This window comes from Gymnoscopelus microlampas, assembly GCF_963454915.1.
Source record: "Gymnoscopelus microlampas genome assembly, contig: SCAFFOLD_50, whole genome shotgun sequence".
NCBI lineage: Eukaryota > Metazoa > Chordata > Actinopteri > Myctophiformes > Myctophidae > Gymnoscopelus > Gymnoscopelus microlampas.
In genome coordinates this window covers 49,872-67,605 of record NW_028155546.1, presented here as the reverse complement: position 1 = coordinate 67,605, position 17,734 = coordinate 49,872, and the positions used below count along the sequence as shown (strand labels likewise).

Below are 17,734 nucleotides of genomic sequence, written 5' to 3'. Positions count from 1 at the left end.
CAATGCAAGTTGCTTGCTTGCGACAGTGTGACCACACACTGTCACTGTTTTTACACATGGCCTACCAATGGTGCACAATTGGTAGGTTGTATGGACAAACGGAGACCATCATTCTCTCTCACCATGGCTCTTCACTGGATCCTAAGGCCTAGGCTACACGTACATGGATCTTTTTCTAAACGCACATTTTTGTGTGCGTTTGGGCCTTTCAGCCACACGCAAACTGTGTTTTTGGCCGCTAAAACGAATATTTTTGTAAACGGATAAATAAGTGAAGGTTTTCCAAAACATGCGTTTCAGTGGATCTGTGTGGACATGTAATCCGGAGATTTTGAGAAACGATGACGTCATCGCGCATTCGCACATGATCATTATAATAATAAATAATATAATAGGCTAATACATAAACACTGGACCGCTCATGGTCATTATAATAATAAATGAAGAGCGAGAGAGAGAGAGAGAGAGCAACGCTTATAGTCTATGAAACAAGGCACGCTCATTTATGGCAAAATAATGTCATAATTAATAATAAGACAGTGGTGGGAAAAGTAGCTCATTCACTGTGTGAAGAAAACCCTCTTTCTCTGCGCCGAGTAGCGCACAGGCACCCGGGTTGACTGCGGGGTCTGTCGCCCTAAAACACAATCACCCCGGGTCAAAATCCAGCGACCATGGAGCGGCCGCTGGTGGCCCGCTCAAAAGGTGCGTGGGGTGGGGAGTTTTGGGACGAGGACGACCGTTCCGGCTGCTCATGGAATGAATTGATGAAGTAAAACTCATCTGTTTGCGTAGCCCTGAAACATGACTGTCATACCATGACAGTCGTGCTGAGAGTCCCTGGTTTATAGGTGTGTTTTTTACAATGCCAACTCTCACATGTACATAAACGTTCAGATTTCAAATATAAAGTGCTTACCCCTGAGCCACGGACGTTACAAGGCGATCCGGACCGCGATAAGTACCCGTATCTCCCGTATTGTTCAATAAAAAGCATTTTAATCCGATCGCCGGCCATTTTCTCCCAATTTTCTCCGATGCTTTCAACCATGCAACACTAATGGTTGGGAGGTGTATTGCACTCATGGCGTTGGAACAACAGATGTTCGGGAGGCGGGGATACACACCTTTACTCCGCCCATTTACCAATCTACCTGGCGCTATTTATACACTTCAGAACTACCCAGAAACCCCTTTACTCGCTTTCGTACTTCGTACTCAAGCTCGTATCGTTCTGCATCATGAGTTCACTCGAACTTTTCGCGTCCGACGACGACAACATCAGCGGGATCATCCCGAGGAGCCCGACGCCCATCACCAGGAGAAGTCAGCCCTCCGTGATCCCACCCAGTCAGCCCACCATCCCGTCCAGTCAACCCAGCACCTCCCGCCTCACTAGAAGTAACGTACCTTCTAGCCAGTCCCGGCGTTCCATCTCCCCCAGTGCCTCAGTTTCATCAGCCTTCTCCAGGCAATCCAGCTTCTCTCTCCGGTCCAGCATCGCTTCACAACCCGGTCAGTCCACTCCAGCAAGATCAGGTCGGTCCCGTGCATCCACACACCATCGCTCGCAGCCCCGTGAACGGGAGCGGGGCCGACAACCCACAAGAAGCTCAGACCACCAACACCGCCGAGCAGCTCGGCGATCCCCGTCGGCTATTCCAGCTACACCACAGAGCCAGCGTTCCAGCAACTCCAACCGCTCGCCCCGCGGTTCTTCCGACACGAGCCGCCGAAGCACCCGCACCCCGCCGCCCGACATCAGAGATTGGACCGTGACGGGACTCCAGAGGCAGCTCCGAGCCCGAGGAATCGCCTTCCCCCGTTCCACAAACAAAGCGGGACTCTTCCAGCTGTTCGCTGCAACACCGCTAGTAACAACAGCAACACTGGGGCCTCCGTTGAGCCAGGCGCCGCCCGATGACGTCACGCGTCGCGCTTCCCGATTCAGCGCGGCGATTCCTGATAACGTCACCCACCGCAGGGCTGGCCAAGTAGCGCCTGCACAGAACACCACCTCTACAAGCCAGCCTGCAGCCGTATCCTTTATTCCTATCACTACTACAACTGCTACTACCAATACTACTCCTTCTTCCAGCACTTTACCTGTCAATGTTAACCCTGTGCCTGCCACCCACCCTTTAATGTCTCTCTTGTCTTTGTTATCATCCCTTGTACCGCAGGCTGCACTTTCATCCCACCCCCCCACCCAACCATCCCTACATCCAACCCAGTTTTCTCCTATTATTGCTGCCACCCAAAACCCAAGTGCTGCTGTCGCCACACCTGGCACCAGCGCTTCCCAGGCACCGCCTGTTTTCTTCTTCCCTCCCACTTTCGAGCATGCCACCCAGCCAAATCCCGTTGCCACAACCAGCGGTGGCATCGCTTCACTTTTCCCCCCTGTTCTTTCCTGTCCACCCCTCAATAACCCTTCCCCCCATCCAAACCCCCCCTTTTCTCTCTCCACAGCCCGCCCAGTGGACCCACCGGCCAACGCACTTTCCAGGAACCCCCAACCAATCCCAACATCCCTCCGCAACCAGATTCTCCAGGGCAACCACGTTGACCTGGTTTCCCTCCTCCGCCCCTCCGACAGCAACACCGAGCCACGCATCCTGGACTGCGGCGGAATCCAAATCCAACTCAGCAACTCCACCCCTACCCGATCCGCTCCACTCACTGTGGCGGAGTTCTGCCTGGCGTTCGGCATTTTCCGAGACGTCATCTGCTCCACCTTCCCAGACCGGCGACAGGAGCTGGACGACTACATGGCGGTGGTACTCGATTTAGCAGTCCGCTTCGGAGGAACCCTCTTCCAGGAGTACCACCGCCAGTTCTCCGCCTCAGCTGCTGCCAGGCTCCAGCAGTGGAACCTCGGCACTTACTGGGGTCGCCTAGATCTTGAGCTCTATTGCCGGCTGTCCGCAGGCAGGGTGGCAGAAACTTGCGCCCTATGCGGCAACTCGGCCCACCCCGCCAGCTCGTGCGCCTTCGCAACTCCCAGCCCCACCCCGTCTCCAGCCATCGCGGCTTTCCAGCCCCCAACTCCCCTTCCCTCCTCAGCTTCCCCTGGGCTTCCCCCCACACCCTCACCCGTCTACCCAGCCAACAATAGAACCACCGACCGACGTGGGCGCCCCGTCATGTTTTGCGGCAAGACCATGGTCTGCAACAACTATAATGATCTCGGTTGCTCAGCCAGCTCTTGCAAGCTGCTCCATGTTTGCAGCCACTGCGGCGGAGCCCACGCCCGGGCCTCATGCCCTCAGAACCCCCCCAAACCCCCTAGCCCTAGCTAATGGTCCTCCCCCCCCCCTTGTTAGTCCTGCCTACGGCAACAACACCACCACGCTACCTCTGCTCCACCAGGCTCCCGCCCCGGAGTTCTAACAATCCTCCCTTTTTTCTGCCATTCTCACCAACTTCTCTTGAATTCTAATTCTTTCTTTTCTCACACGTGTCTATTCCCCTCACTCCATCCTCCTCCCACACCTCCACACCCCAGTTTCTCCTTAGTTAGCCACTCGGTCAATTCCGAATTCCCCAGTCCAGACCAGTTTTAGAGTTTTTTATGGGGCTTATCAAAACAGAGCAGCCATAATCCCTTAGTATAGTAGTTGCCCTCTTTGTCTCTCTTTGGGGGTAACAGTCCATGCGTGCCGTGCTGACTACGCTAACAGCCGTCCAGCCGCCGTGCCGACTACGCTAACGACCTCCTCCCCAAAGACTCCAGGGTCTGCGACCCTCCCCGGAACCCCTTTCACTTTTCCTCCATTACATTCCTTGTATTCAATAAATACCCTAAATTTTCCATAAAGGTGTGTTTCTTTGCCTAGTGAAATGGCGTTGGAACAACAGATGTTCGGGAGGCGGGGATACACACCTTTACTCCGCCCATTTACCAATCTACCTGGCGCTATTTATACACTTCAGAACTACCCAGAAACCCCTTTACTCGCTTTCGTACTTCGTACTCAAGCTCGTAGCGTTCTGCATCCCTCCACCACCCCTTTTCACCTCCACAGGTTGTGCTTTCCACCACTCCGCTTCTTTTCTCTGTACCTCTCCGTCTCTCTCTCCTTCCTTCCCTTTCTTTCCCTTTCTCAGGTTCCTGCTGGGGGTAACAGTCCATGCGTGCCGTGCTGACTACGCTAACAGCCGTCCAGCCGCCGTGCCGACTACGCTAACGACCTCCTCCCCAAAGACTCCAGGGTCTGCGACCCTCCCCGGAACCCCTTTCACTTTTCCTCCATTACATTCCTTGTATTCCCTAAATTTTCCATAAAGGTGTGTTTCTTTGCCTAGTGAATGATACATTACCAAAAAAAAGAAAATGGCCAGCGATCGGATTAAAATACTTTGTATTGAACAATATACGGGAGATACGGGTACTTATCGCGGTTCGGATCGCCTTGTAACATCCGTGGCTCGGGGGTAAGCACTATATTTGAAATCTGAACGTTTATGTACATGTGAGAGTTGGCATTGTAAAAAAATCGAACACCACTATAAACCAGGGACTCGGCACCGGTCATGTGAACCATGGCTACTGTTTGCGCTGCAGCTGCGCCTTAATAATGTTGTTTTCGTTTATGTTCACGTATGCTGTTCACGTATACTATTAACACATCGGGTGCCAAACACGGTCTGAACCGTGTGTTTACATAGTGGCGGTTCGGTGCCGAACACGGTCTGAACCGTGATTTCAGTCTTTTTGTTTTTTTCGACGCTGGCACCCGATGTGTTAAAATAATGCAGCTATTGCAGTATTGGGCCTTAACATGTGATTACAAATGTATATGTATTTATATATAAAATAAATGTAAATATAAAATCTGATATAACATTGAAACTTGCAGCTGATCAATGCGTTTCTGCGTTTACGTGTGGACAGGGATTTGTATTTATCTTTGTCATGTGGACAGGGATTCTTTTTAAAACGGAGGACTAAAAATGTCCGTTTACAAAAAGATCCATATACGTGTAGCCTAGGCCTAAAAGAGTCAGGGTGGGGTTCAGGCTAATTTATAAGGTTGTCAGGAGACACACCTGTAATCAATGATCAGGCCAATTTGGGCCAAACCATCTTGTCTGAGGACAGGGTTTTGTAGCAGAGGTGTTGAAGAGGAACACTGGTGACAGTATCAGAAATCCCCCTAATTATTTGGTTTGTTCTGGTGGGAGGGGCCATGGGACTATATAGGGGTGAGCTGCTCACTCTCTGGCAGTCTGTTGTCTGCTGTCTACTGGGAGAGGTGTACAGCTTGGAGTCTCTAAGGAGGTGTGTTGTTTTTGTGTTTAAATGCATTTATTGTTTATTTGTTATTATATATAATTATTATATAATTAATTAGATTATTTATTGTATTTTATTTTTCATATAATAATCCAAATATAAACCAATTCAAGTATTATGTGAAGTGATATGTTTTTGAATATTTTCTTTATTTTCTATTTGCAGACAATTGGTCTCTCTTGTTTTTGCCACTTTGTTTTGACACTTTGGGGAAATAAAACTTGTTCGAACTTGCCTTCTCCGTGCCTCTTGCCATCCTTTAAAGAACATGTCTAGTTGTACTTGAGAGTACAAAAGGGTACACACTACCCTCACCCAACCTGGGGTGTGACATTTGGTGGCAGTGGTGGGATGGCAAGCTGCAGAGGAAAAATAAATAAATCTGGCAAAGTTGGAACAAGGATTGGTTTACGATCCCAAGTGTCGGAGGTGGCAATTACAGGGGGGACTGAAGAGGGAGCCTGAGGGAGTCGGGTGGCACACAGATGGGTCTGAAGAAGATGAGAAGGGTTATGAGGGCTTGGGGGCTAGACCAAAACACCACAGAAAGGGGCACGGAAAAGTGCCAGGTGAACCTTCACTGGCTGCCATGTTTAAAGACTTTTTGATTAGTCAGCAACAAAGGGAAGACATTTTGTGCCGTGAACTCCAGCAGTTAAAAGCTGCCATTACAGTGCCTGGTGCTCACACAGTCCCCTCACAACCCAATTTAGGTGATAGCCAACATACTGTTCCTCCCCATATCCCGAATCATCCATCTGCTCAGTCAAGCAGCTCCTTGCAGCATGTAGCCAATGCCGACATGCACCTGCGAAAAGGCCCAAAGATGCTCTCTTTCCTAAATGGGGAGGACCTAGAGAATTTTCTTCTGCGCTTTGAGCGTATCGCTCGCACCTGGGGCTGGCCGCAGTCTGAATGGGCCTGTAGACTTGTTCCACTCCTAACTGGGAAAGCCCTTGATGCCTTCTCCGCAATGGAAGAAGATGCTCCCAACATTTACGCTTATCTTAAAGAAGCCCTCCTGGCGAAGTTCGATATCTCTCCTGAGACTTACAGACTTCAGTTCCAGTCAACACACATTCCCCCTGGTGAATCTCCCAAGGAGACTTACAACAGACTCAAAGGACTCTACAGAAGATGGATGAAGCCAGAGCAGCGTTCCAAAGACGAAATCACCGAGCTTATCATTCTTGAGCAAATGCTTCGCATGCTTCCCTATGACATGAAGACCTGGTTCAAGGAACACGAGCCAGAAGATGGACCTACTGCAGCTAAACTTGCTGGCCAATACCTCAATGCTCGGAAAGACCTGAGAATGCCAAGGCAACAGAACAGAGTGGTATCCCAAGATGCAGCTGACCTGCCACACAGAGGGGATCACAAAGCAGGTGGTCCAGTGGGTGGTCAAGGCACTTCGGGGGAGACGCGAGGGTTCTCCAGACAAGGTCCAGTTAAGGATCTCATCTGCTACCACTGTCAACAGCCAGGGCACCGGGCCTCAGTCTGTCCCTTGAAAGTAGAACCTGCTAGCTGATTACCTGTTGTCTTCCTGAGCTTGCAGTGGCTGGAGAGGAGGGAGGTAATGTGACAGTGTGACCACACACTGTCACTGTTTTGCACATGGCCTGCCAATGGTGCACAATTGGTAGGTTGTATGGACAAACAGAGACCATCATTCTCTCTCTCACCATGGCTCTTCACTGGATCCTAAAAGAGTCAGGGTGGGGTTCAGGCTAATTTATAAGGTTGTCAGGAGACACACCTGTAATCAATGATCAGGCCAATTTGGGCCAAACCATCTTGTCTGAGGACAGGGTTTTGTAGCAGAGGTGTTGAAGAGGAACACTGGTGACAGTATCAGAAATCCCCCTAATTATTTGGTTTGTTCTGGTGGGAGGGGCCATGGGACGATATAGGGGTGAGCTGCTCACTCTCTGGCAGTCTGTTGTCTGCTGTCTACTGGGAGAGGTGTACAGTTTGGAGTCTCTAAGGAGGTGTGTTATTTTTGTGTTTAAATGCATTTATTGTTTGTTTGTTATTTGTTATTATATATAATTATATAATTAATTAGATTATTTATTGTATTTTATTTTCATATAATAATCCAAATATAAACCAATTCAAGTATTATTTGAAGTGATATGTTTTTGAATATTTTCTTTATTTTCTATTTGCAGACAATTGGTCTCTCTTGTTTTTGCCACTTTGTTTTGACACTTGGGGGAAATAAAACTTGTTCAAACTTGCCTTCTGCGTGCCTCTTGCCATCCTTTAAAGAACATGTCTAGTTGTACTTGAGAGTACAAAAGGGTACACACTACCCTCACCCAACCTGGGGTGTGACATTGCTGTACAATGGTTTCCCCAGGGGGGTCCGCAAATTATTTTGGGGGGTCCCCAGATGATTATCATAATGTGCAACATTGTTTTCTCACTCAACAGTAAACTTACCAACATACAGTATAAGTGTATACAGGGTATCTGCATATTGCATATTTATAAGGTTACAATTTATGGACTTCTAGGACATTTTTAATACCAACTTGGCCAAGTTGTCAAATATTACAGAAGAAAGAGTCAAACATTATGAAAAAAGCCGATCTACAAGCTCACAACGCCTCGCAGCGCAGTAGTTACAGTAGTCACAGTTGGTGATGTAGGATTGGACAGAAGTTCTAGGTAGAGACTTAGTAAACGATGAATTCACTCTGATTCTAACCTCATTTATGGTATAATTATTGTCTCACAAACAGAACACAGCAAGTAAAAGTTAGGGAACCCTTGCTGTAGTTTACAGAGACAACTTTCCATCTGTCTTCCACTTCTCTGTTCTCTGGTTCCCTGTTCTTACTGACATCCTGTTAATGTCTGGAGAACTACATATAAGATCTCTGAGTTAACCCATTCAATCCGGGAACACATCTCTGTCATTTGTAGACTTCTTTGGCTATTCAAAAATAGCAGATATACAAATTCATAGTGCTGCACAGAGTGCCGTGCTATGAGCTTGTAGATCTGCTATTTTTATTTTTTTTGTGAAAATGTGTGCAAATCTTTGAATATATACAGTATTTTTTAAAGTGAACATTTGTAACTCAAATCTTTGCTTCTGGGGGATTCTACAAATGTCTTCTAAATCCTAACCCCCTTTTGAAAAAATTGTACATGTTGCTACAATATCAGTGGTGCTCAAACCTTTTTAATTTCAAGGACCCCCACAATTACATGTATTTGGCCGCGGACCCCCATCTCAAAATATGTTGTTCCAGGGACCCCCCCAAGAAGCAAAGATTTGAGTTACAATTTTTCACTTAAAAAAATACATATTCAAGATTTTTCTAAAATAGCAGATCTACAATCTCATAGCGCGGCACTCTGTGCTATTTTTGAATAGCCAATGTATAAGATAAATGGTTTAAGTGGTTACACAGATGTGTTCTTATGGTCTTAAAGGGTTAACTTCCTTGACAGTGAACTTGGCTGATCTGTTTTGATCATTTCTGATTTTACATTAATCTGTCATTACAGACTTGTTGGCTGTCGCCTCCAGGAGGAACACATTGAAGTTGTGGCTTCAGCTCTCAGTTCTAATCCATCCCATCTAAGACACCTGGACTTAAGTTATAACGGGCTGGACCTGGATCTGCTGTGTGATGCACTGAAGAATCCTCATTGTAGACTGGAAACTCTACGGTCAGATTAATTTACAATACTTATTTTCATCATGTATTTATCATGTGATATACTATTAATATGATGGTGATGTTTTATTTGTAGAGTGTGAATAAGGTTGATATCATAGTGACACACTTTGACTAGAATAATGATAAGGTACAGTGACTACAGTACGGTGTTACAATTAAGATACATTCACCCTTTCTTTCTTTCTTTCTTTCTTTCTTTCTTTCTTTCTTTCTTTCTTTCTGATTGGATTGGCTTTCTACTTTAAAACCCAGACAGTCCATCAATACCAGGTCCTTTAATATGTGGCTGTAAGCAGGTTTTATTTATAGCAGACATTCAAACTTCTGGTGTTTTATTTGTCATTTAGACTGATGAACTGCTGGTTGTCAGAGAGAAGCTGTGAAGCTCTGGCCTCAGCTATCCGCTCTAATCCTTCTCATTTGAGAGAATTAGACTTGACCTTCAACGTCCTGCCTTTTGGACTGATGAACTTCTCTGGATTGGAAACTCTCAAGTAAGTAGACTTGGACTGTGTTCATGTTGGTTAGTGCAGCCATTCCCTTGTTTCATGTTTTCCTGTGACTGGTAGGCCAGCGGGGGGGGGGGGGGGGGGGGGGCATTCTGAATCCATAACATCCATTGTTCAAGTCTGACACAACAATCCCCTCCTCCTACCTCATATTATACAGTCATGCACCTGCTAAATATTATGTATAATCTGTTGCATTAATTATAAACAGGCTGATGCCGTTGGTAACAACGCCCCTCCAATTATGCAATACCCATCATACCTGTCTGTCTGTCTCTGTGTCTGTGTTCTGTGTGTGGCATATCCAAATATGGAATCCATGCTAGTCTATTGACCTCATAGACCAGAATGTGGAATGTCATCATAATTACAAACACACAAACACACGCACGCACACGCGTGTGCGCACACACACACACACACACACACACACACACACACACACACACACACACACACACACACACACACACACACACACACACACACACACACATTTTTTTTTCTTTCACAAATGAATGCTATTGCTCATTTGTCTAACCACTTAGGCCCTAATATATATTTCACTTTATGACTGTCCTGTAAAAGCAGTGAAAATACCTGATGTACAAGGCAAGCTCACAACACGTTCCATCACCTATTTACAAACATAAAATAATAACTACATTGGATCCATTGGAACACAGGTTATTCTTTCCATTTCCTGAAGAGTCACCGTTTTGTGCTAAATCCATCAGATTTACTCATACATATTTACTATAATCATGTTAACTCATTTAGTGCCGTTGACGTCGCAGACGTCACGTTCTTCATAAGCCCTGAGTGCCAATGACGTCTCAGACGTCAAAAAAGAAAAAAAACTTTTTTTGTTTGTTTTGTGTTTCCACTAGTTGGCGCTCTTCCCGAGCCTGTGACAAAATTTGGGGCTTCTATCATAAAAGAAAACATGAACTCATGCCATCATAAGGTCAGGATGACCTATAATCAAAAACATCTTATTTAGAGTTAGAGTTCCAGCTCAGAACAGCTTCTGTGACCGTCAAACATAAACATTCTGTGATCACAGCCGCCGTCTACCACGTGATCAAAACAACGCGTGGGAAAACACACACACACACACACACACACACACACACACACACACACACACACACACACACACACACACACACACACACACACACACACACAGAGCGGCTTCTCTGATCTACCACGTGATCAAAACAACACACACACACACACACACACACAGAGCGTGGGACACCAGGCAGGCTGGGGGCAGCGTCTTTGATCTAAGCGATCACGTGAGCAAACAACATGTTGGAGCCTCTGTAAACAAACGAACCCCAACATCGGGCGATCACTGACTGATCATAACAACCTGTGTGAACCTCCTATCATCAAAGGACCGCGACCCACCATGTGATCAAAACAGAAGTTTATAAAAGTTAGTGGGACACGATGGCCATTGTGGAGAAGCCGTCGGAGTGCTGGAGAGCGAGAGAGAGAGAGAGAGAGAGTGCAAGCAATCGATCGATCAATCAATCAAACAAAGAGAGAGAAAGAGAGAGAAAATGCCTAAAAAGTCAGATAATGGGAAGCGCCCCGCCAAGCGCAAACGCGCTGTTGTGTCACGTCGACCCGTCGGTGAACAGGTCGCTGGGCCCAGCAGTATGGATTCCGCCGGACAGCATCGCCAGCGACAGCAAACGCTGTATGAGACGCAGATGTTCCGTCGTGTCGAGGTGCCCGTGGCCGAGACAGACTCAGACAGTGACCACTGCCCGCGTCTACGACGCAGTGGCAGGGCGAAGAGGAAGAACACGCTGAACCGATCGATATGAGGGTAGCCCCGAGTTGTGTGGTTTTGGAAACCGAGTCCGAGCTCTTTGGTGCCGAGGAAGAGGAACACGCTGAACCGATCGATATGAGGGCAGCCCCGCGTTGTGCGGTTTTGGAAACCGAGTCCGAGCTCTCTGGTGCCGAGGAAGAAGAACAACACGCGGAACCGATCGATATGGGTCCAGCTCCACGTCGTAGTGGCAGGAATACTACTCGTCGTGAGATAATTGAAAGTCCATTCAACTCCCAAACTGATCCATCTGAGACGGATCAGGAGTCAGATGGAGAAGAATGGTCTCCCTTCTTGAGAGAGGACGACGCCGGGAAAAGACCACGTTCTTCACATAGTTCTTCAGGTAAGAAGTACATTTTTATCGTGTTTGAGATGAAAGGAAATGCATGTTTTTAGTATATGGGGTCCATTTGGTTACATAATACTTAGGCTATACACTCAGAGTTGCACAATGCACATCTGTAGGGGTCCATTTGGTTCCATTAGTACACTCTCAGAGTTACAGACCTGTAAGGGTCCATTTGGTTCTATTGTGTACACTTTACATACCTGTAAGGGTCCATTTGGTTCTATTGTATACACTTTACATAACTGTAGGGGTCCATTTGGTTCCATTAGTACACTCTCAGAGTTACAGATCTGTAAGGGTCCATTTGGTTCCATTAGTACACTCTCAGAGTTACAGATCTGTAAGGGTCCATTTGGTTCTATTGTATACACTTTACATATCTGTAACTGACTGACTGACTTACTCCTAAATGTACTAACATATGCTCTTAGTTAGTTATGCAGGGATCCTCAGGGTTCCTGGGGGGGGGGGGGGGGGGGTTCAAATGGACTATCAGAGTTACAGGTCTGTAACTCTGAGAGTGTACTAATGGAACCAAATGGACCCTTACGGGTATGTAGGGAACCCTGAGGATCCCTGCATAACTAACTAAGAGCATATGTTAGTACATTTAGGAGTAAGTCAGTCAGTCAGTCAGTCTGTCTGTCTGTGTCTTTTTAGGGGAATAAAGATTATGTTCACTATTTATACTGTAATTCGTTCTGGATAAGAGCGTCTGTTAGTTTAGATGCCTAAATTGATTTGTGATTGTGTGTACATCATATTTACAAAACAACATTTTACTCTGTTAGACTCTGAGGAGGAGGAGGAGGAGGAGGAGGAGGGTCTACAGCCAGCTGATGAAGGAGAGTTGGGTGTTGGCAGTGGCGCTAGAGGTAAGATATTTATTTTTCTTACAGATACATTTTCACAACAGAAGCCAGCTTGCATTGTAGCATACGATAAGTCAATGAATGGAGTTGATATTGATATGGACCCAAACGTCGTGTACTACCTGGGAAGTCAAACAAGTGGACAAATACATTTGTATCCTATCTGTTTGAGATCTGTTTGTTCAATGCTTTTATCTATCAAAGCTAAAAACCCACATGACAACTGTAAAAGTATTTTCTCATTCATTACAAGTGTCACCAGAGACATGCTGGGAGTGTAAATAATTGATTTGATTTTGTGCACATCTTTACCATAACTAAATTATATTTTACTATGATTTCAGATATTGAGTCAAGGGAGGATCAGCCCAGAACCTGTTCTACACCACGTGTTCGCAGTACAACTCGAGGTAAACAAAAAGTTAATTTTTCATGTTTGAGATGAAATGAATGTATTTAGTATGAGATCCATTTGGTTGCATTTGTACACTCTCAGAGTTAGACCTGTAAGGACCCATTTGGTCCTGTGGAGGAACATGCTGGGAGTGTAAATAATTGATTTGATTTTGTGCACATCTTTACCACAACTAAATTATATTTTACTATGATTTCAGATACTGAGCCAAGGGAGGATCAGTCCAGATCCAGTTCTACCCCACGTGTTGGCAGTACAACTCGAGGTAAACATAAAGTAAATTTTTCATGTTTGAGATGAAATGAGATGAAATTAATGTATTTGACCTGTAAGGATCCATTTGGTTCCATTTGCACATTCTCAAAGTTAGACTTGAAAGGGTCCATTTGGTTCCATTTGCACATTCTCAAAGTTAGACTTGAAAGGGTCCATTTGGTTCCATTTGTACACTCTCAGAGTTACAGACCTGTAAGGATCTATTTGGTTCCATTAGTTCACTCTCAGAGTTACAGACCTGTAAGGATCCATTTGGAACCCCACCACACAAATACAAAAAAAATGTATTGTAATGTATATGTATTTTATGGTAAATATGTATTTCTGTCATTTACTGGTCGAGCACAGCGTGGCAAGGGGCGTCCACAACGTGCGCGTGGTGGCCAACCTGATCCTCTGAAGTGGTATGACCAGGGTCAGATGGAGTGGGAGCCAGAGGCCTTTCCATTTACTGCAGAGCCCGGACCTCTCAACGGAGCTGCTCATCTGGATTCAGATCAACCAGCAGACTTTTTGGAGCTCTTTGTGACCGATGAGGTCCTCCAACTCATCGTTGATCAGACAAATGTCTACGCCACGCAGTCAATTGCGAGAGTCACGGACAAGCCACATTCCAGAGTCCATCAATGGAAACCACTCAAAGTTGAGGAACTGAAAACATTCTTAGGGCTCCTCTTCCTGACTGGTGTGGTTTCAAAGACTGAACTGAAAGAGTACTGGACCACCGATGAGGTGTATGCGACCTACTATTTCTATATTACTATAGGTTTCAACTGATCCTGAGGTTTCTGCACTTTAGTGACAACAGTGTAGCTGACGAGGAGGGAAGAGCAAAAGACAAAATGTACAAGGTACGCCCTGTGTTGAACTATCTAGTCACCAAATTCAGTGAGTTGTATCAACCAGATGCATCTATTTCAATAGATGAAGGCACACTGCTATGGCGCAGCCGTCTATCCTTCCGGGTTTATAACCCTCAAAAGCCTGTAAGGTATGGAATAAAATCCTACATTTTGTGTGACTCAGCTACAGGGTATTGTCATAATTTGAAACCATACTGTGGAAAACATGAAATCCTAGAGCAAACAGTAGTCTCTCTCATTGGTGATCTAAAAGGTCAAGGGTATAAATTGTTTATGGATAATTTCTATAACTCCGTCAAATTATGTCATAAACTCCTTGATATGAAGATGCATGTCTGTGGTACACTCAGAAAGAACAGGGGTGAACCAGAAGCCATTCACTCTGCCTCCACTTCCTCCCTGGGTGTTGGGAAGAGAATTGTTCTTCACAATTCAAGGGTGATGGTAACGGCATGGAGGGACACAAATGTAGTGAGGATGGTCACAACGTGCTATCAGGACAAAATGGCGACTGAAATGGTGTGGCGGAGACACCATATCCATCGCGTCCCAAAAGAAAGACCTGCCTGTGTGGTTGAGTACAACCACTCCATGAATGGAGTGGACAAACTCGATCAGAACATTTCTTATTATTCGTTTGCCAGAAAGACCATGAAGTGGACAAACAAATTTATCATTTACATACTTCAGATTTGCCTTCAATTCCTTCATATTGTACAAGGCCAAAAATCAGAAAGAAATTCATGGACGGCGTCATCAAAACATGGACCCGCCCGAGACAGCCTAACCAGGATGCTAGGGCACCACGCATTGACCCCCAGAGCAGGCTGTCTGCCATGGGCATGGCAGACCATGTCCTTGTTCGCTTTAGGCCCACCGCCAAAAAACAGAACCCAGGTAGGCGATGCAGGGTCTGTTATAGGAAAGGGAAGCGGTGTGAGACAAAGTCCCAGTGTGGTTCCTGTCATGTCCCTTTATGCACGAATGGGGATTGTTTCCTAGAGTACCACACAGGTTTGGTCACAGTCACACAGGATTGAGCAATGTGAACTGTTTTTTTTTTTTTTTTTTTTTTGATCGCTTGGTCCATTTGGTACACTCTCAGAGTTACAGACCTGTCCATTTGGTTCTATTGTCCATTTGGTTCTATTGTGTATTGTGTAGTGCACTCAGTTACAGACATGTAAGGGTCCATTTGGTTACACTCAGAGTTACAGACATGTAAGGGTCCATTGGTTACACTCAGAGTTGCAGACCTGTAAGGGTCCATTTGGTTACACTCAGAGTTACAGACATGTCCATTATTTGGTTCTATTGTCTATTGTATTGTGTAGTGCACTCAGAGTTACAGACATGTAAGGGTCCATTTGGTTACACTCAGAGTTACAGACATGTAAGGGTCCATTTGGTTACACTCAGAGTTACAGACATGTAAGGATCCATTTGGTTACACTCGGAGTTACAGACCTGTAAGGGTCCATTTGGTTACACTCAGAGTTACAGACATGTAAGGGTTGTACGTTTTTTTTAATGTTATTACTCATTACGGGGACAGAGCTCTGCTCTGTACACGTATTGTTATTGGCAGTATTCTGTCACTTCTTCTTCTTCTTCTGCCACTTTTCGCAGTTCTGGCTGAACCGCGCTGTCGCTTTTTACGAAACTCGGCCATATGGTAGATGGTCATGAAAAACGATCAAAAAATAATTCTCACAATCTTTCGTCCAAAGGTGGCGCTATAGCACTCAATTGAAAATGCCAACTTTGACCAGGTACAACTCATGCCCTGTTTGACCTACAGCCATGAAACTTGGATACACATATGCGTCTCCTCATGCTGAACAACTTTCACCCTCTGACTTTTGACCTCTGACCTTTAGATCTCCCACCATTTTGAATTATATGAAAAACAGTCATTGGCTCCTAACTTCTGCATTTTTTCACTTATGGAAAATCCGTTGGAACTTTTTGTAGGCAGTGGTCCAAGGTTCAAGTGCTAAACGTTTCGTGCAGATTGCTCAAAAATCCCAGGAGGAGATAGATTTTAACTATTACAGTTTAAAGAAAATTATTCATCTGTGCCTAAAACATACATGCAGACTCACATTTCTTTGAAACTTTGCAGAAATGTACAGGGTCATTCCAAATATCACTGAAACCAATCTTACTCCAATTGGCCAAAAGGGGGCACTATAGCATTTTTTTGAAAAGGCAGACTTTAAACAGGCATAAGTCATGCCTCGTTTGGCCGAAAGTCGTGAAACTTGCTTACACATGTGCCTTGACTCATGAGGAACACACGTATCGATTTGACCATTAAGCTCCGCCCTTAGATTTTCCGCAATTTTGAGCAGTTTGAAAAATACTTGTTTTTGCCAGTTCTGGCTTAACCGTGCATACGCTTTTTACGAAACTCGGCCATATGGTAGATGCTCATGAAAAACTACCAAGAAATAATTCTCACACTCATTCGTCAAAGGGTGGCGCTATAGCACTCAATTGAAAGTGCCAACTTTGAACAGGTACAACTCATGCCCTGTTTGACCTACAACCATGAAACTTCGATACACACATGCGTCTCTTCATGCCCGACAACTTTCGTGGTCTGACTTTTGACCTCTGACCTTTAGATCTCCCACCATTTTGAATTATATGAAAAACAGTCATTGGCTCCTAACTTCTGCAGGTTGAGAGTTGAGAGTTCGAATCCTGTTAATGGCAGTAGGTTGAGATGTCCAATCAAACCATTATGTTTCCATATCTCTCTCTCATCAATCTATTGTTTCCATGTCACTCTCTCTCTCTTCAATCTATTCCGTTTCCATGTCTCTCTCTCTCTCTATTCACTGGCCCCGTATTATCGCTGCTTGCAGCTATATTTTATCACTTACAATTGGAAGTACATTTTTTTGTCATTTGTTTGAAAATGACTATGACTATGCAATGTCTGATGCATCACAGGAGCCAAAATAAAATGCTCAAGATTGATTTCTGCCTCAGAGTTGTCACTTTTACTCATGTTTCTATTCTCAGTGGGTTGTTTTTGAAGAAAAAGTTTTATTCAACTGCCTATAAATAAAGAGCGGAACATGCTAGCAACTCTCTTCTTTTTCCTGGGCAAAGAAGAGAGTCTCATCTTTCTTTTGAGATATGGTACATCATTTTAGTCATAGCACAAAAGATTCTGTGGGCCTTGAAAGAGTAGATTTCTGCCTGAGAGCTGTGTCCTCCACAAAAAGGCCTTTTACCCAGCTTTCTATTTTCAGAGGGCCGTTTTTTGATGATAAATAGTTTTATTCAACTGCCTATAAATAAAGAACGGAATATGCTAGCAACTCACTTTTTTTTCCTGGAAGAAGAAGAAGAGAGTCTCATCTTTCTTTTGAGATATGGTACATCATTTTAGTCACAGCACAAAATATTCTGTGGCTCTAGTAAAAGTAGTAAAAATGGCTATAGATGTTGGCACTGGGAGCACACTACCAGAAAACACTGTGGCACTGAATGAGTTAAGAGTTCATTAATGTGCACTGTCTGTGCCAAATAAACTCATAAAGTTTAAACCTAATCATTCTCAGCTCAAAATATGGTT

General features: G+C 45.1%; 1 protein-coding gene across 1 annotated transcript in view; it reads left to right on the top strand.

The window, feature by feature from the left end:
• LOC311041396 (protein NLRC3-like) overlaps positions 1–17,734 on the top strand; it is a 126,815-nt gene that overhangs the window by 90,923 nt on the left and 18,158 nt on the right. Inside the window, exons 9-10 of the mRNA XM_084086307.1 lie at positions 8,828–8,992; positions 9,351–9,497. Coding sequence (XP_083942433.1) covers positions 8,828–8,992; positions 9,351–9,497 — 312 coding nt within the window. The remainder of the gene's footprint in view (positions 1–8,827; positions 8,993–9,350; positions 9,498–17,734) is intronic.